This window comes from Oncorhynchus tshawytscha, linkage group LG05 (genome assembly GCF_018296145.1).
Source record: "Oncorhynchus tshawytscha isolate Ot180627B linkage group LG05, Otsh_v2.0, whole genome shotgun sequence".
Lineage (NCBI taxonomy): Eukaryota > Metazoa > Chordata > Actinopteri > Salmoniformes > Salmonidae > Oncorhynchus > Oncorhynchus tshawytscha.
In genome coordinates this window covers 35,251,015-35,274,132 of record NC_056433.1, presented here as the reverse complement: position 1 = coordinate 35,274,132, position 23,118 = coordinate 35,251,015, and the positions used below count along the sequence as shown (strand labels likewise).

Genomic DNA, 23,118 nt, shown 5'->3' with positions numbered 1-23,118 from the left:
GAATGCCTTACTGAAGAGCTCAATGACTTTCAACATGGCACAATCATAGGATGACACCTTTCCAACAAGTCAGTTCGTCAAATTCCTGCACTGCTAGAGCTGCCCCGGGAAATTGGAAGTGCTGTTATTGTGAAGTGGAAACGTTTCGGAGCAACAACGGCTTAGCCGCTAAGTGGTAGGCCACACAAGCTCACAGAACGGGACCATCCAGTGCTGACACACATAGCACATAAAAATCGTCTGCTCTCAGTTGCAACTCTTACTAATGAGTTCCTAATTGCTTTTGGAAGCAACATCAGCACAATAATTGTTCATCGGGAGCTTCATGAAATGGGTTTCCATGGCCGAGCAACAGCACACAAGCATAAGATCACCATGCCCAATGTTAAGCATCGGTTGGAGTGGTATAAAGCTCGCTGCCATTGGACCCTGGAGCAGTAGAAACACGTTCTCTAGAGTGATGAATCACGCTTCACCATCTGGCAGTCCAACAGACACATCTATGTTTGCCGGATGCAAGGAGAACTCTACCTGCCCCAATGCATAGTGCTAAAAGTGAAATGTTTGGTGGAGGAGGAATAATCGGTGTGGAAGAACTTGACAACCCCATCGAACACCTTGGGATGAATTGGAATTCCAATCATTGTATATTTTAACATATATGTGACATCCAGTATATGTGCTTATATGTGTGGATGCATATATAAGCATATACTGTTTCCACCATATATGTCCATATAAAACACAAGTAATATACATACTGCATATTGCCATATATTATTACTTTACTTTTCTTTTCTGTTTGGAACAGTAGTTTACTATGTAGGGAATAGGTTACCATTTGGGACACAGACTGTGTTTTCCATCCAAATGCAACAGAGATAAACACAGTGGTGTGTCACTGCACACTGCCTACCTTGACATACTAGTCTGGACATAGTTTCACTTCATTTACAATTCTGTTGAATAACCTTACACACTCCAGTGAGAAATGTCTATTAGATGTCTGCCAGTGCATCTCATTTCAAATCCACCATGTTCACTGTGATACGATATGAGTTCATTGACCGCCACACACATTAGGGACTGGCCAGGACACATGCACGCAGGCGCACACACACACACACACACACACACACACACACACAGCTAGGACACGCACATACTAGGATGCGCACACACACGCATGCACAAACACATACACACAGAGAGACATCATCTTGGCAGGCTGCCCTGTCCGCTGGTCCACAACTGTATTACAAAGCAGATTGTTCAATGGCAACCCGACCGTTCATAAACAGACAATCCCGGCCACCGCTTGCTCACCAAAATTCACATCAATCACATTTAAAGGGTCTGGTTTTGGAGAGCAGCCATCTCTTTCTGAGAAAGACTGTGTGACGACGTGTTCATGGCTCAAAACCACCCATCAGAATAATCACTGAATTCTAGAAAATGCTTGAATCTCAAGGACAATATAACTTTGGGATCACATCCGTGTGTCCTTCATTTGAAGAGTTCTCTCTGTCTTTCTGTTTATGTCCCTCTTTCTAGCTCTCTGTGGATGCATCCACAGGCTATCACTATTCTTCAAACTCCAGCTTGTGTCCTGCATTGAGAGAGGGAAGGAGAGGAGAAATAGAAGAGGAGAGAAGAGAACAAATTGGCGAGAGTGACTTGACTCCCCTCACCCTGAGCTTCTGTGTGGATGAGTTTAACAGTAGTAGTGTAAACTGCAGGGGATGGCTCAACCTTGTCCCTGGACACAGTGACACAGACAGGAGAGAAGTAAGAGAACATAATCACACAACTGGCTTGCCAGTGACCCCCTGACCTGGACTAGAGGGGCGATAGAGAGGTCACACACAGCAGAGTGCTAGAGATACTCAAAGTCAGATTTAGTGAAGGTTTGATGCAAAGGGAAACATGATGCAGACATGATATCTCAGCACAAAAGCAACCTACAATAGAGAGCCGTTGCTATACTGCCAATGTGTGTGACAGTAAGGTGGTCACCTACACATTCAATCTGTTTTGGAAGGGCTGTTGGAAAGCCAAAACTGAATTTGGATCAGCAAACAGCTGCTGACTTTGTCACAACAGCAGAATCTAAGAGAGTGTGGGAGAGTGGTGACACTGCCATTCTTCATACCCCAGCCAGCGTGGGACACTAAGCAGTTTTCACCAACAAACACACAGCAAACCTGCTATCCTCTGTTATTTGGCCCTCATAGGAGCGATTGCTCATCCTGCCTTACTGTCAGACCCAAATCTGTGGACTAGGCCATCGTCATCATCATAGACATCATCACAGAAGACAACGATGAGTTAGGTCTAACTCAATCTAGGTCCACAGGAAATTGGTCTAATGTTGCTCCAGTGTCATTATCTTACTTTCCTGCAACTCAAAAACACTATGAAACATACGGACAATTCTATTTCCTATCAACTAGCTAACCTCAGATGGTATAATAACAGTGTAATAATGACATATCTTTTCACCAGATTCTTGATGTCCCTGCTTTGATTACATGATCTGCCTAGGGGAATCCACTCACTCATTAAACACATTAAACAGTTCCTCTATTTATTATATGAAGAATCACAAAGTTTGAGAGTGATAATGATTGCAGCATGGTAATTCCAACAATATTTCATATGCCAGTTTCAAGTTTCAAGTTTTGATATCACATGCACAAGTATATAATGCAATAATCAACAACAATGTAATACTACAAGCAAAACATGAGAAATAAGAAGAAATATGAAGAACACAATAAGTAAGTAAGCATACTATACACAGGGTCAGTTCCAATACCATATTTACAATGTGCAGGGGTACTGGAGTGATGGAGGTAGATACTGTATGTATAGGGGTAAGGTGACTAGGCAACATGAAATAAGATAAGCAGAGTAGCAGCAATTTGTATGTGACTTGGTGTGAGTGTGTGTAGAGTCAGTATAAATGTATGTGCATATTATGTGTGAGTGATCAGATAGAGTGTGTGTGTGTGTGTGAGAGTGTAGGGCCCTGTGAGTGTGCATAAAGGCAGTGCAAAAAAATAAAATAAAAGGTCAAGGATAAGGATACAAGATTAACTCAGATTGATAAATAGCTAACAAAATAGCTACAGACTGTCTTATTGCTTGGGGACAAGCTGTTCAAGAGCCTGTTGGACTGCACCGGTATTGCTTGCCGTGTGGAAGCAGAGAGAATATTCTATGGGTTGGGGGGTTGGAGCGTTTAAACTTTTTCCGGGCCTTCCCACCACACCGCCTGATATAAATACTGGTTGATGCTTATTTATAAAAACCCTCTTAGGCCTCACTCCCCCCTATCCGAGATATCTACTGTAGCCTCATCCTCCACGTACAACACCTGTTCTGCCAGTCACATTCTGTAAAAGGTCCCCAAAGCACATATATCCCTGGGTCGCTTGCCTTTTCAGTTCGCTGTAGCTAGCGACTGGAACGAGCTGCAACAAACACTCAAACTGGACAGTTTTATCTCAATTTATTAATTCAAAGACTCAATCACGGACACTCTTACTGACAGTTGTGGCTGCTTTGCGTGATGTATTGTTGTCTCTACCTTCTTGTCCTTTGTGCTGTTGTCTGTGCCCAATAATGTTTGTACACCGTTTAGTGTTGTCTCTCTTGTTGTGATGTGTGTTTTGTCCTGTATGTTTGTTTGATTTATTTTTAATCTCAGCCCCCGTCCCCATCAGGAGGCCTTTGCCTTTTAGTTGGTCATCATTGTAAATAAGAATTTGTTCTTAACTGACTTGGCTTAGTTAAACAAAGGTTAAATAAATAAAAAAATTAAAAACATGTCCTGGAGGGCATGGAGCTCGGCCCCAGTGATGTACTGGGCTGTGCGCACCACCCTCTGCAGTGGCATATGATCGAGGGCAGTACTATTGCCATACCAGGCAGCCCAATCAAAATGATCTCAATGGTACAGCTGTAAAACTTTTAGAGGATTTTTAAACATCCTGACAGAGAGGTTGCTCCTTTTTGGACCATTTGAAGTCTTTAAGTGATTTGGACACAGAGGAACTTGAAGCTCTCGACCTGCTCCACTGCTGCCCCGTTGATGTGGATGGGTCTACGGTGTCTGGGATGGTGGAGTTGATGTGTGCCAGAACCAGCCTCTCAAAGCGCTTCATGATTACAGAAGTTAGTGCTACAGGGCGGTAGTCATTGTGGCATGAAGCCTTAGAGTTCTTGGGGACAGGAATGATGGTGGTCATCTTAAAACTAGTGGGGATTACGGATTACAGACTGGGACAAGGAGAGGTTGAAAACTACCATGAATATGCCTGTCAGCTGTTCTGCACATGCTCTGAGAACCCGACCTGGAATACCGTTGGGCTCCGTAGCCTTGCAGGTGTTGACCTGATTGAAGACCTTTCCCACGTTGGCCTCGGAGAGCGAGATCACCCAAATCGTCTGGGTCGGCCCTCACACCCGGCACGATGTTGTTGTTGTCAAAGAGTGCATAAAATGAATTGAGTTCGCCTCGTAGAGAGGCATCGTTTGGCAGATCACAGTTGGGTCTTCCGTAATGGACTGTAGCCCCTAACACATGCAACGGGCGGCGGAGCCTGTGCAATATGATCCCACCTTTTTCTTATATTGTCCTTTTACTGATGACTCTGCAGAGGTCATAGAGGGCCTTGTTGTACTTATTCCTGTCCCCGACTGTAGTCTCAGGGTTGTCTACGATAGCCCTGTGTGCGGTAGTCCTGTCCTTTACTTTAGCGCCAACCTTGGTGTTAATCCAGGGCTTTTGATTGGGGAAGCCAATCCCTAGCATACAGCCTTTCCGCTAGCCTGCGGTTGTGTAGTAGTGGAAGGTAGTGTAGTCCTAGGCTCATTCCTAGGTCTAGGGTACAGTAATGAGCTATTTTCACAGCCACCTGCACACACACACACATACGAGCACACTGGGGCTTGGAGCCGCTCAGCGCTGCAGCAGTAGCCTTTCACAGCTCTGATGAGCTGCAGTAAAATGGAATAATTCAAAACTATAGCAGTCAGGCAGCAGATCATTTCAGGTTGAAGAACACAGCATCGCAGGCAGGCAGGCAGACGGTGTGTGACAACCTAGCAGCACAGTCAGTGTCAGAGTGCTTCTCAATCACAGATCCTAAAGCTTAACTAGATTTGCTAACAGACATCAGAAAGTATTCACACCCCTTAACTTTCCCCACATTTTGTTGTGATATAGCCTGACTTTAAAATGGACTAAATTAAGATGTTCTGTGACTGATCTACACACCAAAACCCATAATGTCAAAGTGGAATTATGTTTTTAGAAATGTTTATCCCGTTGTTATGGCAAGCCTATAAGTGCAAGAATAAAAATGTGGTTAACATGATTTTTTTATTGACTACCCCATCTCTCTACCCCACACATACAATTATCTGTAAAATCCCTCAATCGAGTAGTGAATTTGAAGCACATGGGTGGTTTTTCAATGCCTCATAAAGGAGGGCACTGAATAATACACCACATGACCAAAAGTATGTGGACACCTGCTAGTCGAACATCTCATTCCAAAATCATGGGCATTAATATGGAGTTGGTCCCCCCTTTGCTGCTATAACAACCTCCACTCTTCTGGGAAGGCTTTCCACTAGATGTTGGAACACTGCTGCGGGGACTTGCTTCCATTCAGCAACAAGAGCATTAGTGAGGTCGGGCAGTGATGTTGGGCGATTATGCCTGGCTCGCAGTCAGCATTCCAATTCATCCCAAAGCTGATTGATGGGGTTGAGGTCAGGGCTCTGTGGAGGTTAGTCAAGTTAATCCACACCAATCTCGACAAATCATTTCTGTATGGACCTCGATTTGTGCACGGGGGCATTGTCATGCTGAAACAGGGAAGGGCCTTCCCCAAAGCACAAAATTGTCTAGAATGTCATTGTATGCTGTAGCATTAAGATTTCCTATCACTGGAACTAACGGGCCTTGCCCGAACCATGAAAAACAGCACCAGACCTTTATTCCTCCTCCGCGAAACTTTACACTTGGCACTTTGCATTCAGGCAGGTAGCGTTCTCCTGGCATCCGCCAAACCCAGATTCGTCCGTTGGACTGCGAGCACACAGCACACGTTTACACTGCTCGAGTCCAATGGCAGAGTGCTTTACACCACTCCAGCAGACGCTTGGCAATGCGCATGGTGATCTTAAGCTTATGTGCGGCTGCTCGGCCATGAAACCAATTTCATGAAGCTCCCGAAGAACAGTTATTGTGCTGACGTTGCTTCCTGAGGCAGTTTGAAACTCGGTAGTGAGTGTTGCAACCGAGGACAGATTATTTTTTACGCGCTGCGCGCTTTAGCACTCAGCTGTCCCGTTCTGTGAGCTTGCCGTTGTTGTGCCTAGACATTTCCACTTCACTTTCCGCTGCCCCTATAATCGCCAAGCCTGTCTCTTCTCTCTGGGGAGGTTCCAATTTATTCGAAGGCAGCCAGCGTTCGTCCTTTATTTAAAGGTGGAGATCAAGCTGTTCCTAACTGTTATAGGCCTATTTCTATTGTGCCCTGTCTATCAAAAGTGATGGAAAAACTTGTCAAAGTCAACTCACTGGATTTGTTGATGTCTATTCTCTCTGGTATGCAAACTGGTTTCCGCTCAGGTTATGGATGTGTCACTGCAACCTTAAAGGTCCTCAAAATGTCGCCATTCTATGCAATGTTGTGCTGCTATTTTTATGGACTTGGCCAAAGCGTTTGATACGGTAGACCATTCCATTCTTGTGGACTGGCTAAGGAGTATTGGTGTCACTGAGAGGTCTTTGGCCTGGTTTGCTAACTACCTCTCTCAAAGAGTGCACTGTATAATGTCAGAACATCTGCTGTCTCAGCCACTGCCTGTCACCAAGGGTGTACCCAAGGCATGATCCTAGGCCCCACGCTCTTTACAATTTACATCAACAACAGCTCAGGCAGTAGGATGCTCTCACACCCATTTATATGCAGATGATACAGTCTTATATTCAGCTGGCCCCTCCCTGGATTTTATGTTAAACACTCTACAACAAAGCTTTCTTAGTGTCCAACAAGCTTTCTCTACCCATAACCTGTTCTGAACACCTCCAAAACAAAGGTCATGTGGTTTGGTAGGAAGAATGCCCCTCTTCCCGCAGGTGTTATTACTACCTCTGAGGGTTTAGAGCTTGAGGTAGTCACCTTATACAAGTACTTGGGAGTATGGCTAGATGGTACACTATCCTTCTCTCAGCACATATCAAAGCTGTAGGCTAAAGTTCAATCTAGACTTGGTTTCCTCTATCTTAATCACTCCTCTTTCATCCCAGCTACCAAACTAACCCTGATTTAGATGACCATCCTACCCATGCTAGGTTACAGAGACTAAATGTATAGAACAGCAGGTAAGGGTGCTCTCGAGCAGCTAGATGTTCTTTACCATTTGGCCATCAGATTTGCCACCAATGCTCCTTATAGGACACATCACTGCAATCTATACTCTTCTGTAAACTGGTCATCTCTGTATACCCGCCAAAATACTCACTGATTGATGCTTATTTATAAAACCCTCTTAGGCCTCACTCCTCCCTATCTGAGATATCTACTGCAGCCCTCATCCTCCACATACAACACCCGTTCTGCCAGTCACATTCTGTTAAAGGTCCCCCAAAGCATCCCTTGATCGCTCGTCTTTTCACTTCACTGCAGCTAGAACGAGCTGCAACAAACACTCAACTAGACCGTTTTACCTCAATCTCCCCATTCAAAGACTCATTCATGGACACTCTTACTGACAGTTGTGGCTGATTTGAGTGATGTAATGTTGTCTCTACCTTCTTGTCCTTTGTGATGTTGTCTGTGCCCAATAATGTTTGTACCATGTTTTGTGCTGCTGCCATGTTGTGTTGCTACCATGTTGTTGTCTACTCTTTAAGTAGTGTTGTCTCTCTTGTCGTGATGTGTGTTTTGTTCTATATTTGTATTTAATACATTTTTAGGCCTTTTGCCTTTTGGTAGGCCCCCATAGTAAATAAGAATTAGTTCTTAACTTACTTGTCTAGTTAAATAAAGGTTAAATAGTAATAAAAACAATAACAGCACATTCAGTTGACCGTGGACAGCTCTAGCAGGGCAGAAATTTGACGAACTGACTTGTTGGAAAGGTGGCATCCTATAACGGTGCCACGTGGAAAGTCACTGCAGTAAGGCCATTCTACTGTTAATGTTTGTCTATGGAGATTGCATGGCTGTGTGCTCGATTGTATTACACCTATCAGCAACGGGTGTGGCTGAAATAGCCAAATTCACTAGTTTGAAAGGGTGTCCACATACTTTTGTATAAATAGTGTAGATATGTACAAATAAAAAATGCAGATGCTGAATATCCCTTTGAGCATGGTGAAGTTATTAATTAGGCTTCAGATGGTGTTTCAATACACCCAGTCACTACAAAGATACAGGTGTCCTTCCTAACTCAGCTGCAGGAAAGGAAAGAAACTGTTCAGGGATTTCACCATGAGACCAATGGTGATTTTAAAACACTTACAGAGTTTAATCGTTGTGATGAGAAAACTGAGGATTGTTCAACAATATTGTAGCTACTCCACAATAGTAACCTCAATGACAGAGTGAAAAGAAGAAGGCATGTGCACAGTAAAAATATTCCATAACATGCAACCTGCTTGCAACAAGGTAAAACTTTAAAAAATGTGTCAAAGAAATGAACTTTTAGTCCTGAATACAAAGCGTTATGTTTGGGGCAAATCCAACACACATCACTGAGTATTTTCAAGCATGATGGTGTCTGTATCATGTTATGGGTATGTTTGTCATCGTCAAGGACTAGGGATTGTTTTTTGATAAATAGAAACGGAATACAACTAAGTACAGGCAAAATCCTAGGGGAAAATCTGGTTCAGTCTCCATTCCAACAGACACTGGGAGAAAAATTCCCCTTTCAGCAGAACAATAACCTAAAACACAAGGCCATATCTACACTGGAGTCTACAATGAAGTTGAATGATCCTGAGTGATCTATTTACAGTTTTGACTTAAATTGTCTTGAAAATCTAGGGCAAGATTTGAAAATGGCTTTCTAGCAATAATCAACAACCAACTTGACAGAGGTTGAAGAATTAAAAAAAAAAAAAAAATATTGTACAATCCAGGTGTGCAAAGACTTGAGTGAATACTTTCTAAAGGCACTGTATGTGTTTTTGGCTCTCTGGGTTGTCATGCTAGCCAAGCTAGCTCCTGTAGCTTTTTTTCCCCCTGTCAACATATTATTTTGCGTCAGCTAGCCAACCTAGCTCCTGTAGCTTTTTTATTTTTTGTCAACATTTTATTTTGCGTTAACTAGCATAGATAGCCAAGCTAGCTAGCTCCCTGTAGCTTTTTTTTTGTCAACATTTTATTTTGCGTTAGCTAGCATAGATAGCTATCTATGCTAGCTTGGCTTCACTCGCTGTCAACAATCTAATTGATTTTGTCAGATCAATATGTAATCACTTTATTATCTATTAGGGCACTGGATGATCTAGTCAATATCATAATCATTGACTATCTTCCCTGACAACTGAGGTTTCTGTTTGTTAGCAACCTGCCTAGTCTTCCTGTTGTTAACAACCTCAACCGCTGTGTTTAGAGGTCTAGTTGTCATGACTACATCATCACAGGATCATCACAGGATGACACACATACCTAATGAAGGATGTTACCTTGTAGCTGTAATTCAGTCCCAGAGTAGGAGACCACTGACTTCATCCACACTTCACATTGAACAGTTTTCCTCATTTTCATACAATATACACCTGCTTGGGGTTGTTACATTCCCAATCAAATAGATACAATTCTAGTATCTTTCCCAAATTTTCTAAGAATATTCCTGGATTTCCAGAATTCTCCAACCATGATATCCTTAAATCCTTGGAATTTTGGGGAAATTACAGGAATTTGTAACCCTAAACATACAGAGACCATTCCAATGGTCTACTCACCACTGTAGGTGATGATCCTGATGGTGGAGTCCCCCTCTCCGAAGCGTGTGATGGGGGTGAGGCGCACCTCGTAGGCCGCAGGCTTGATGAGCTCTGTCAGGTTGTGTGTGTTCAGCTCTCCCTTGGTGATGGTTCCATCCACGGGGATCTCCTGCTCCCACCACCTCTGGAGCCCCGTCTGGAGGGGAGGACACATGACAACAGAGTTAGAATTACACAAATGAACATACTTAACACACACACATGCCTCTCTCACCCCCACCCCCACACACAGTGTAAAGAACACTATGAGACTCCCACATTCTGGTGATTCAAACCAGCGTTGCCTTCATACACAGAGAAGAAAAGTGAGCACAGGTTGAAACAGATTGAATTGGAATGAGTCTCGTGTCATGAGTGTAGTCTACAAATCTCTACAGGGGAAGGGGGCATGACCAGTAGTGATGCATTCTCAAGACTTCTTGCCTTTTCATTCTCATCCTTACCAACAGCCTCTTATCAAACATGGTCATCTTTGAAGTTTCCCTCTAACCATGGTCCATATGCTTCTCTATGCATCGCATCACACAGACCGTGCCCCTGCCTTAAAAGAGACTAACCGTAAACAGAATTTTCCCATCACATCTTTAGACGTTGCTCTTTCAGGTGATGATCTAATTTAAGTCATCATCACACGGCTCCTGCTATTCATGCCTGGTGATACAATTGCAACGTGGCTTTGAACCAGTGTGGAATTCAAAGAGGCAAGTGATGCATTGCACATTCATTGGGATCCATGAAAGGGCTTGAGCATGAGAGAGAATAAGGGAAAGAGGGATGTATTTTCTTCTAGAGGATCAGTTAGGATAGCAGAGACCTGGAAAAGAGAATGGTAACAGCTCCTGCATCACAAATAGTCACCATATGCCATTGTGAATGTGTGTTGCCAGGATAGAGAGGAAGGGAGAGTGAGACTAGAGGGAGAGAGAGAAGCGATGGATGAGTTTCTAAGGATGCGCAGTGTGTGTGTGTGTGTGTGTGTGTGTGTGTGCGTGTGTGTGTGCGTGTGTGTGTGCGTGTGTGTGTGTGTGTTTGGTAGGCCAGTGCCAATTAAGTAATTAACCAGTGTGTGTCTGCTGTGTAATTACCAACTAAGAGTTAGGTTCACAGGTAAATAGCTCTGGTTTTGTCTGTTATTTATAATTGTAGACAGGCTGTAACAGTTCGCCCTTTCATTTCCGCTATACCACAGAGTCCAAAAGGCACCTCTGCTAATTTGCATGAATTGGAAGGGTTAGGAGATGAGTTTGATGAAGTGTGTGTGTGTCTGTGTGTATGTGTGTGCATACAATATGAGTGCATGCGAGTATCCATGCATGTGAGGGTGCGTGAATGATGAAGTGTGTACAATGCTGTTAGGGGCAGATGGAGGCCTTAAATGCCAATCTTGGCTCCAGAACCACTTTGCCTCAAACTCTGACTGAACAAATGGAAGCTGATGACTCCATCTTTCCACCATCAGGGAACAGAATTGTCTTTTAAATAGTTAATTAAATCTATAATTGCTCATTACAGAAGCCTTTTACTATTTTAATGTGATTTGCAACAGTGCGTCTCTGTTTAACTTCTTTAGGTTTGGTACTTCTGTTTTATTCTCCCATTATTGTTGGTTTGACTTGATGCAATTATCATTTTCTGCGTGTAACTCATTACCTTTCACTCCTAGTGTTTCTTCACAGGGAGTCAGACAGAGGCAGAGTGCCATATCACATCTAAATTCACTAGATTGCAGCAACAGTTTGTGGGATTTCTATGGTACCTTTAAGAACCAGAGAAGTTGATCAAAGAGACGGGTGCAGAGTGAAACGCAGGACTAATCAAAGTGACTTTCAACATTAGGAGAGAGAGAACGAGAGAGAAGAGGGAGAGAGAGATAGAGGAGGAGGGAGAGAGAGAGAGACAGAAAGAGAGGGGGAGGGGGAGACACAGAGAGAGATTGATTGGCTGCATGTAATTAGTCTGCTGCTATTGATCTGTACTGCTCCTCGCCCCGCTCACTGATCCACCACTGACTGACAGATCAATTGACTGAGGAGGAGGAGGCGCGAGAGAGAGACAGAAAGAGAAGAGGAAGAAGGAAGAGGCTGTCATTTCTTCATTGCAACGCATGAGAGAAGGAGGGAAAGAGAGAGCGAAATAGAGAGTAAAAAGGATAAGGCTGTCATTGCAGCGTGAGGATGCTTCAGGAGGGAAGAAGGCTGGAACAAGAGAGAGAAAAAGAAGGCGAGAGACAGAGAGTAGATATAGAAAGGCTGCCTTGTCTTTTGCAGTGGGCTGACATGGAAGTAGAGTGTTCAGAAGTGAAGCCCACAGACAGACAGCCATGACTGCCAAGGTGGGCCGTGATCCTGCTCTGTGCTTCTCCTCGCTCCTATACCCTCTTTCCTTTCAACTAGAGCCTCACACTCTCTTTCCTCGGCCCAACCGGCCTGTTCTACCCGTCCGCCTGTCTGTCGGCCTGTCTTTCACACCAGGCCCCAGACAAGAACAGAGAGCCATCCATTATAGAGGCATAAAACACACTAGCCCTCAGTATTAATTCAAAGGCAGTGGCGAAGGGGAAATGATAATGATTATGTGGGAATGGAGGGGGAACATAACAGAACAGGCGTAGTGTTAGCTGCTCTGCTCATGGCTATAAATAGCAGATAGAGCTGAGGAGTGGTCCATGTGCCAACGCTTTCATTACTGCACCACTGTCTCAGCTCACTCCGCTCGGCATCCTACCGGGGGTATCTAAACATTTATTTATTATTTATGAAGGAGGGAAACACTCCTCCTCCTTCCTCCTTCCTCCCTCTCACTCTCCCTCTCCCTCCCTCTCTCTCTCCTCCTTACTCATTCATGTTCCATCGCCATCTCAATCGCAAAGAGCGATGAAAACAGAATGCTCATTGCGAAGGAAGAAAAGTGGAAAAGAAAAAAGGGTCAAGATTCAATCATTTCTTGGCAGATGAAACATGAAGGAGAGGCTCACCTTCAAGGTAAATGTTACCGATGGGCCCCCTCTTAACTCCCCTAAAGCATAATACCTCCTGTATCTAAGACAACAGCAGGTAGGGAGGCCTGGGATACACAGCCTAGTTGAGATGCACTCCACTACCTTGGGAGGAAAAAAAGTGTAAAAGAAAATGAATTCTCGCAAACAACGATTTTCTGCATGCCAGGTAGGAAATAAAAAACATAAGCAAGAGAGAGCAAACAGGCGGGACTATTTCCTTGCCTTTTCTTTTTCTCTCCAAACAACAGCTAAATAGATTATAATGTTAATGTGATTGCGGAATTACTGTCGGCCCATTTTAGCACCAGCGCAGAACTAATCTGTGAAATTGTGAAGAGGACCAGTTGATTTCCAGCGAAGGGAGAGTAAATGTGTCTTCCTGGCAAGCTCTCGAAAACCAGCCTGCCTGACAAGCAGGAAGCCGGCGTACCATTGGCTCCCACGGCGAATGAACGAATCACATGAATGCAACCAAATTCATTAACAAACAAGCCGACAGAAATTGTTGACAGAAAAATCCTTGAGGTACAGAAACAAGCCCGGTTTTAATGGGTTTTTCAAGCGTAAATTCCGGACGGGGTGTAGTAGGAAACAAAATGGAATAATACTACTTATTGGAGTATACCTACAGCTATTAGACTCGGTATTAGACTCACTCAATGTGAGGACGTCAGTTCAGAAGGCTTAACTGTCGCCTGTAATGCAGTGGCTCTGAATAAGAGCTTCCACTTAACCAATAAAAGCTAACAAATACTATAGCATATTTCCCTGTAATCGTTGTGGTTAATGTAACCAAGACTGCCATGATCAACATTCTCAGACCGTCAACAGACAGACAGGATCATGCAGAGACCTACAGTAGCGTACATTTCTACATTATGTTTCTGTAGGTTGTGAAAGTCAATGCCTGCTGTGACCAAAGGGAGGGTGCCACTTTGTCCCAGTAGGGGGTTATGGGTACAACGAAAGAGACCACATAAAGTGGCATCAAGCCTCAGTTTAACGACGCTACCAACGTGTTAATGTGATAAAATTGGGTGACGCAACAGATGCTGTTGAAAAAGGGGGACTATTGTCTTTCACTATGATGTGTGAGACTGTGAGAGAATGTGTGAGACTGTGAGAAAGAGAGAGAGAGAGGAGACTGTGAGAGACTGTGAGAGACTGCGAGAGACTGTGTGCAACTGTGAGAGACTGTGAGACTGTGTGAGACTGTAAGAGACTGTGAGAGAAAGAGAGAGAGAGGAGACTGTGAGAGACTGTGAGAGACTGTGTGTGTGAGAGAGAGAGAGAGATAGATAGATAGATAGATGGATAGATAGAGAGACTGACCCAAAATTAAGGAAAGCTTTGACTATGTACAGACTCAGTGAGCATAGCCTTGCTATTGAGAAAGGCCGCCGTAGGCAGACATGGCTCTCAAGAGAAGACAGGCCATGTGCTCACTGCCCACAAAATGAGGTGGAAACTGAGCTGCACTTCCTAACCTCCTGCCCAATGTCTGACCATATTAGAGAGACATATTTCCCTCAGATTACACAGATCCACAAAGAATTCGAAAACAAATCCAATTTTGATAAACTCCCATATCTACTGGGTGAAATTCCAAAGTGTGCCATCACAGCAGCAAGATTTGTGACCTGTTGCCACGAGAAAAGGGCAACCAGTGAAGAACACACACCATTGTAAATTACAACCCATATTTATTTTATCTTGTGTCCTTTACCATTTGTACATTGTTAAAGCACTGTATATATAATATGACATTTGTAATGTCTTTATTGTTTTGAAACTTCTGTATGTGTAATGTTTACTGTTAATTTTTATTTCACTTTATATATTATCTACCTCACTTGCTTTGGCAATGTTAACACATGTTTCCCATGCCAATAAAGCCCTTGAATTTTGAGAGAGAGAGGAGAGAGAGGAGAGAGAGGAGAGAGAGGAGAGAGAGAGAGAACTCCCGAGTAGTGCAGCGGTCTAAGGCACTGCATCTCAGTGCTTGAGGTGTCACTACAGACACCCTGGTTCAATTTCAGGCTGTATCACACCCGGCCGTGATTGGGAGTTCCTACCTGTCGTATGCCGAGGCGGTATGCCACAATGCGGTCCACAGTGTTGGGATTCATCTGGGTCCACTGCAGTTTGAAGCCGTAGACTGTAGGTCGGTTCTGCCACAGAGGACTGTACGTGTCGTAGTAGAACTCTGGGGGATACGCCTTCCCTGTAAACAAAAATAATAATATTTAGGACTAATTCATCTTTGTTTTTGCATTTTCCATTTTTGTTCAGCTTTACCTGTGGCATCGAGGGAGTAAGGGAACCAATCCATATGTATCAGAGATACTGGATCAAGATAAATAAGAAGGTCACATACTGCACAATATTTGCCATTTATTTTGGGTTACCAAAATGCAAATATGTCATGTTGAGTATTATTCCACAAAATGTCTACAAGGCATCAACCAGAAGACTTGCCTCCAGCAGCTCTGTATTTACCACAGTTAGATGAGGAGTCAGGAGTGTGAGTTCTTTTTTTTTTTACAGAAGTCTGTCAATCTTTCTCAGGTATTTGTCAAGAAAGCTGTTTGATTTGATCGCCAGCAACATGGCCAACTGTGTTATTGTCAGGACAGAAACCTACTGTGTGTTCAGTATGGTGTTCTGAAGTGGGCTGCTTGACATATTCCATTTTTACAGAAGAGACAGAGAGCCAACAAAAATAAATTCCTCACAGGTCAAAGTAAACACACTAATAGTTTTTTAAAAAAGCACTCAAGAGGAGACTCTCTATAGACAGTATTACACTCTTCTCGCTGAGACCAAAACAGGAAGCGGTTCATACAGACGTATCTGTTGAAATTCAGTCTCCTGAAGCACAACAAAAAAGGGGAGGATTTCTAATAGCGATAGTTAAGACAGAGGCTAATGCTAACTCAAATAAAGCGATGCAGTGATCTGACAATATGAATATGAGACAGAGCAACTTGCTGATCTCTCCGGCAGCAAAGTCTATTAGAGCCGTCATGGCGGTTTATGTCAATGACTTATTAAGACTCTCTATGCAGACCCCCAGACACATTTAATGATCCCCAGAGTTAAGAGTTTAGTCCTGCAGGCTTGGGAGGGTCAGCCTATGAGTGCTCAGTCTGAAGAGTGTGAACCAATCAGTGGAGTTTATGCCCACAGGCTGAGAAGTGTGAACCAAACAGACCACAGCTCCATCAGGTGTCTGCCTGCCAGAAGGACCACATCATAGTGGAAAGAACTAAGGGACTGGGTCACTTTTTAAAAGAGAACAAAAGGGTACAAAGTTCACTGGGCAAATTTCTGTCTCACAACATCATGGCTTTAAGACTGGTGTTAGGAACAGAAGCACTTCAGTACACCGACGATGACATCAGCAAAATACAGTATGCGAACGAAAATCACAGATTTGATTTGTTGTCTTCTTCTGTATCCAACCCTTTCCATTTGGTTCAAATGAGCGAAGCTATCGTTTGAATTCGTTTAGAGACAGCAGGGGTTCAAACTGTGCAGGTGAACCGAGTTCCTACATTTGAATATAAAAATGGATTTTAGCAAACAAACCTATGCTACATTTTATCTCTTGGACCCTCAGGATGACAAATCAGAGCAAGATTACTGAATGTAAGTACATTACTTACCTTCAGAGGTTAATGTTTCAAATCAGTTGTCCTGATAAGTGTTTTGTTGTTGTGCACTCTCCTCAAACAGTAGCAGGGTAGTTTATCACTGTAATAGCTACTGTAAATTGGACAGTGCAGTTCAATTAACAAGAATTTAAGTGTTCTGCCCATATAAGACATGTCTATGTGCTGGAAAGTGTGCTGTTGCTTACAACGTCATTCTAGTCACATTAGCGCCCGGTATATGGACACCGATCCCGTAAATGCTTTAGAGGTTAAACTTTTTTATCTTTATTTTAGATGGAAGCCCAATTGAGACCAAGGTCTCTTTTGCAAGGGAGCCCTATAACATAACTCAAAAATTCTGATTTAGCATCCAATATATCAACTCAGAGGTTAAGCCTCTACTTTTACAATCAATCAATTCAGTTTCTGAAGACAGGACTTCTAAAACCCATCAATAAAATACTGATAAAAAAGGTTGTATACCACTTTGGGCATAAATCAAGATTGACTGTTTCTTTCAGCCACTCACTAGTTTGATCAATTCTCATAATCACCTCAGATGATAAGTCACAATCTCTCCTGAACGTGTTTTGTCCTGAGTCCTATAGACAATAAATCAGGTTAATGAACCTTTGCATTTGTTTGGACAGCCGAGTAAAGATCACAAGCCTATACATGGATAAAGCTGTTTAAAATACAATATTCTAATCCACACAACAACAAAAAAAACACTCATTCATCAACAAGATAATATAATTTCCATAGAACAAGAGAAAGAAACCCAATGGGGCTAGAGCAGAACAATATTTGGGGAATGCGTTTTGGTATCTTTACCATAAAAACGCTGTTTGGATACAGGAAGTGTATACTAATGGATTGAAATGTGCTATTTATCATGCTCTTTGTATCACAGTTTAGAATCCAGTCAACCATGTTTTCACAAGTCATGAGATGCAAAAACAATTCATGGATTCCTAACCATCTCTTCTGTTCAGGGAAGTATATGCCGTTTTGAGAATGTATTCCCAAAATTAGCTTGCACTTGAGATACGTAACTAACCATCGCATAACTGTATTCTACAGTAGTCATCTTTCCAGTAGAAACAATTGTAGAGAAAATATCAAGAACTGAATACAATTATACCTGACAGTTGTGAGCTGAGCCCATGCTGGGGAATGCTACAGAAACAAGTGTCTCCCCCCCAATTTAATTCCTGTTATTCTTTCTATGTTTTGTAGACATGTGACTTTCAAAGGTCATACACTTGTCACAGAAAACCACTCCTGAAAGGACATCCTGTATATTAATGTAATATGAAAAGTCAGCGTTGATCTGAGGGTCGAAAATCTTGTTTCTGTACAGGTTTTTGGGGTAGAAAACAATAGCCCTTCTCCATCTACCCATGTTGCTTTCTCTCACCCCCACCCATCTCTCTCTCTCCATTTCTCTCTCATTCTCTCTCTACCTCTCTCTACCTCTCTCTCTCTCTCTACCTCTCTCTCTCTCTACCTCTCTCTCTCTCTACCTCTCTCTCTCTACCTCTCTCTCTCTCTCCTCTCTCTCTCTCTCTCTCTCTCTCTCTCCTCTCTCTCTCTCTCTCTCTCTCTACCTCTCTCTCTCTCCTCTCTCTCTCTCTCTACCTCTCTCTCTCTCTCTACCTCTCTCTCTCTCTCTACCTCTCTCTCTACCTCTCTCTCTCTCTCTCTCTCTCTACCTCTCTCTCTCTCTCTCTCTCTCTACCTCTCTCTCTCTCTCTACAATTGAAATAGACTGGAGCACGGAGCGACCAACCACAAAGCAAGCAAGGTCAAGCAATGCAAATGAAACAAAACCAAATTATTTTAATTACTAGAGGTCTATTTAGCTATCAATAGATGATATGCATGACTGGTATGGAATGAATGCAAGCATTTCCCAAAGTCCTCTCACTTGTTGTGCATTATCAAGCTACTACATGATGGGACACCGTAGTAAACAATGGACTACTACAACAAGCTACGAACCGCTTATACCGACCAGCCACCACCACTACCCATTTGATTTAAATGGGTTATAAACATACTGATATTTATTTAGAAGCTGTCCAGCAGCCATATGCTAGTCTGTCTTTACCTCCCCCCCCTATAGACAGGTATTGTAGCTGAGACTTCATATAAACACACAACCTGCTCCAGTCACAAGGGTCATAAAGTAGCTAGATGTATGCTAATGACCACGTTAAATGAATAACAATTTGGATGTATGAGTAAAACGATAAATTCAGTTTAAATGTATTTGAATATTCATTGAAACCAAAAGAAAGAGAAAAAGTGACAAAACTAAATTGTGTTAAACCCAAACTTCAGCAATGTGTGAAGAACAAAAGCTTGCTTTTGGAGTGAAATATTCCCAGTGTTTGCTCTGGTAGCAACAAACACCCAATGACAGATTTGTTTTCCAGTGGCTTAACTGTACCCTAGCCTCGGTTCGGAGAGTGGTTCAAAGAACACAGTTGCTCAAAGAAACACATACAAATATGTTTCCCTCATGAGACTCAAACTCTGCTCCCCAAACATCACAGTGCTTTTGTCTAACTAATATGTCTAGACATAGAACATTATAATGTTACAGTCTGGCTTCTGATTACCAAGGGAAACGGAGATGGATGTGTTATTAATATCAACTGAGCTTTGGTTACAATTTCACTATTGTTATAATAACGGTTGAAGACATATTTATAAGATATATTAATTGTCACAATTATTTTATTTTTTACATATAGTAATGACACTACGCTGCTTATACATATGCCTTTCAGGCTATCATAAAGGATTACATGTCACATGACTTTATATAACCTATACAGTATGCTTCTGTCCTTCAGGGCTGCCAGATTCCTACATAACTGATCGATAGATAACACTATTCATATGCTCCCTGTTGGTTTCGACAGCACATCGTGCCACTCATCAGCGGCTATCCATCACTGTCAGACAGCAACACACTCAAAAATAATGGTTCTAGTATAGTACCAGATAGGGTTTCTTTGGTTTGTAACCATAGCAGAACCCTTTTTGGTGCTACATAGAACCGTTTTTGAAGATTATACAGATGTAGGATCTCAATTTGATCCCTCGTTTGTTGCTGAGAATGTTCCTGTACAGGAGGAAATGCAAACTTGTAGTGTATTCGAGGTTGACCAAGGCAGTCCCGCTTTAAATGACGTTCAGCTTATAAAGGCGTCCTAAAGCCTTCGTAATGCCTTCATAAGCACTACATACGTGTGTCACAAAGCATCTATAACAGTATGTCGTGCCTTATAAAGGGTTCATAAATGTGGCATAACTGTGTCACATAATCACCCATGTCAAATGTGACATAACCCACTATGTCGAACCTGATATGAACATGTGCTTTATCAAGGGTGACGTGTTGTGCTGAAAGGATGGCACACGCTCTAAAGTGAAGTCACGTCTGTCACATTACTCCTAATCTCGTCTGCTGGACCAACACATCAAACTTGGCCTTCATCAGTTAGGATTAGGTTTAATTTACAATTTTAAGACGATAAATTGTGGAAATGGGCAGGGTTTTGACATAATTACGACTTTGTCGCTGTGTTAACTAGTGATGACCAGGGGGAACGTTTTTGCTAGCAGAGGACATAAGCGGATTACAAATACTTTACTCAGTAGGGTCACTCCGATAGAATTCTATGGTCACTCCCTCTAAAGCCAACATTGAATGGTGGATATCCCAGGCTCATGTGTGCTATGTGCGCGCAATAACTCCCAATATAAGTCAATTGAAAGTGGTTTTCTTCTGGAACCAACTTACATGTTCTTCAGTACACAAACACAACAATATAACAAGCCATACCGTGCGGTGCTGGGTCAGGTCTTTGACACGTTTCACCCATTCCCCTCCTGAAAGATCAGCCACCATTGTACACAGGTTGTAATCAAGCCCTGGTCTCCAGCAAGGGAACAGAAGAGGAATACCTCGTGCGGTAGTCTCAGGTTGGACTACTCCAAATCATCTTGGCTCTGACGCACGCACACACACACACACACACACACACACACACACACACACACACACACACACACACACACACACACACACGCACACACGCACACACGAAAGCTTTGCAGGTCCATCAACCTATTTAAATACCTCTCACACACTACAGTAACCTGTGGATCATGAGAGAACCTTCATGATTTAGCAGAACGTTAATAACCTACCTATTGACACTGTATGTAGTGTCCTGCATTTGAAGTGAGACACCTTCGGTCATTCATAACACATCCATAAAGACACCATATCGCATGACACTGTATTTACTTTAAAGTCACACACCTTTGGTCATTCATAACACATACCTAGAGGCTTAATGATGTCAATACAAATGTATTAACACTTAGATAATGATCAATAACAGCTAAAACAAATAAACATGAAGGATATGTTCAAACCATACAGTTCCTTTTTTTTTACACTACAAACAATACGTTTCAAAATGTCCAGCAACGTAATTACATTGGACATTACACAGGGCTGTGAATAGTGTGGCTTGTCCATGAGCTGGCAGACGAATGGTTATTGCCTCTCTGCCTGCTGGATGTAGTGCATGTTGGTTCCAACCTTAAAAGTAACAACAAAGAAAGTTAGTAGGTATGTTATGAAATGCCTTTGTCTCACCATCTGGATAAGGTCTGTGCTGCACCAGAAATACTCTAAATGGGGAGATGGGAAACTCCATTTGATTCATATTATTATATTATCTTTCATTTATAAATCTCATGACGTTCCTATGAGACGTGGCTGTATTTAGGGTGATTTTTTTATTTAGCTGAGCCTGCTAGCTAGCATATTTTTTTGTCACAGAAATTATTTGAAATAACCATGTAATCTAACTCAACACTTAACTACTACAAATTCATTTGAATAACAATAAATAAATGTTATCTTACTAATTTTTTGCAGTTCAGTGGCACCACAAGCATGCATTTGATTTGCGAACTCATCACATGTGCACTTACTGTGCTACAGAAACACCAAACACTGCTAACCAACAACAGTGCAGGGCATGCACACTGAATTAAAGGGCAACTACACGCAAAAATGTTTCTTAGATTTTAGTTTCTTAGATTTTTCCCAGAACTCAAAAGTCATCCCCTGATGTGGTTTAAAACCTCTTAGGGCTTGGGGGCAGTGTTCGGAGTTCGGATGAATGACGTGCCCAAAGTAAACTGCCTGTTACCCAGGCCCAGATATGCATTAGATAGAAAACACTGAAGTTTTTAAAATGGTTACAATAATGTCTGTGAGTGTAACAGAACTGATATGGCAGGCAAAAACCAGAGGAAAATCCATCCGTAAAATGTTTTTTGGGGGTCACAGTCCATTTCAATGCTTGTCTATGTGATATACAAATAACTAGCTCCCAGATTGCAGTTCCTATGGCCCCCACTAGATGTCAACAGTCTTTAGAAAGGGTTTCATGCTTGTTTTTTTTAAATTACCGAGTAGTTGTAGTTTTTCCAAGGTGTCTCTCATTAGAAATGTAGTCTTGTTGCACGCGTGAATGAGGTGTGCACTCTGTTATTTATTATCCCTATTGAACAAACTATTCTGTCTTAAATTTGATCATTTATTTAGATATTAGAGTACCCGAGGATTAATTAGAAACAATGTTTGACTTGTTTGGATGAACTTTACTGCTAACTTCTTGGATTCGTTTGTATGCATGTTGAAAGAGTGGATTACTGAATCAAGTGCGCCAAATAAACTGACATTTTTGGGATATAAAGAAGGACTTTATCGAACAAAACAACCATTTGTTGTGTAGCTGGGACCCTTGGGATTGCAAACAGAGGACAATCTTCAAAAGGTAAGTGATTTATTTTATCGCTATTTGGGATTTTGTGATGCCTGTGCTGGTTTGGAAAAGTACTTTGGTGTAGGGCGCTGTCCCCAGATAATCGCATGGTATGCTTTCGCCGTAAAGCCTTTTTGACATCTGACACCTCGTTTGGATTAACAACAAGTTACGCTTTTAAACAATGTAAGACACTTGTATTTTCATGAATATTTAATATTACAATTGTCTCATTTGAATTTGGCGCGCTCCAGCTTCACCGGATGTTGTCGATTTTGAGCCCGGGAATGGGATCCACACGCTAACACAGAAAATCAAATGTTGTTGTTTTTCTATTTAAAAAAGTGTGGAAAAACTGGGGGAAAACCTTGCAAAATTGGGGGAAATATGGAAACCTGGAAAAGCTAAACAGAGAAAACAGAATTACCAACAACAAAAAAATTGATTTTAAAAGGCCCTACCATGACTGCACTTTAGAGTGTGTGTCAACCTGTAGCACAGCAATTTGAGGAAAGTTGAGGTCAGGTCCAATATTGGCTATACACCCAAGAGGGAAGAGGT

At 42.3% G+C, this 23,118-nt stretch overlaps 1 protein-coding gene across 1 annotated transcript in view; it reads right to left on the bottom strand.

The window, feature by feature from the left end:
• Positions 1–23,118, bottom strand: part of LOC112250546 (MAM domain-containing glycosylphosphatidylinositol anchor protein 2) — a 330,034-nt gene that overhangs the window by 47,180 nt on the left and 259,736 nt on the right. Inside the window, exons 11-12 of the mRNA XM_024420793.2 lie at positions 15,113–15,261; positions 9,998–10,175 (exon numbers count right to left, since the gene is read on the bottom strand). Of these exons, the coding sequence (XP_024276561.1) occupies positions 9,998–10,175; positions 15,113–15,261 (327 nt within the window). The remainder of the gene's footprint in view (positions 1–9,997; positions 10,176–15,112; positions 15,262–23,118) is intronic.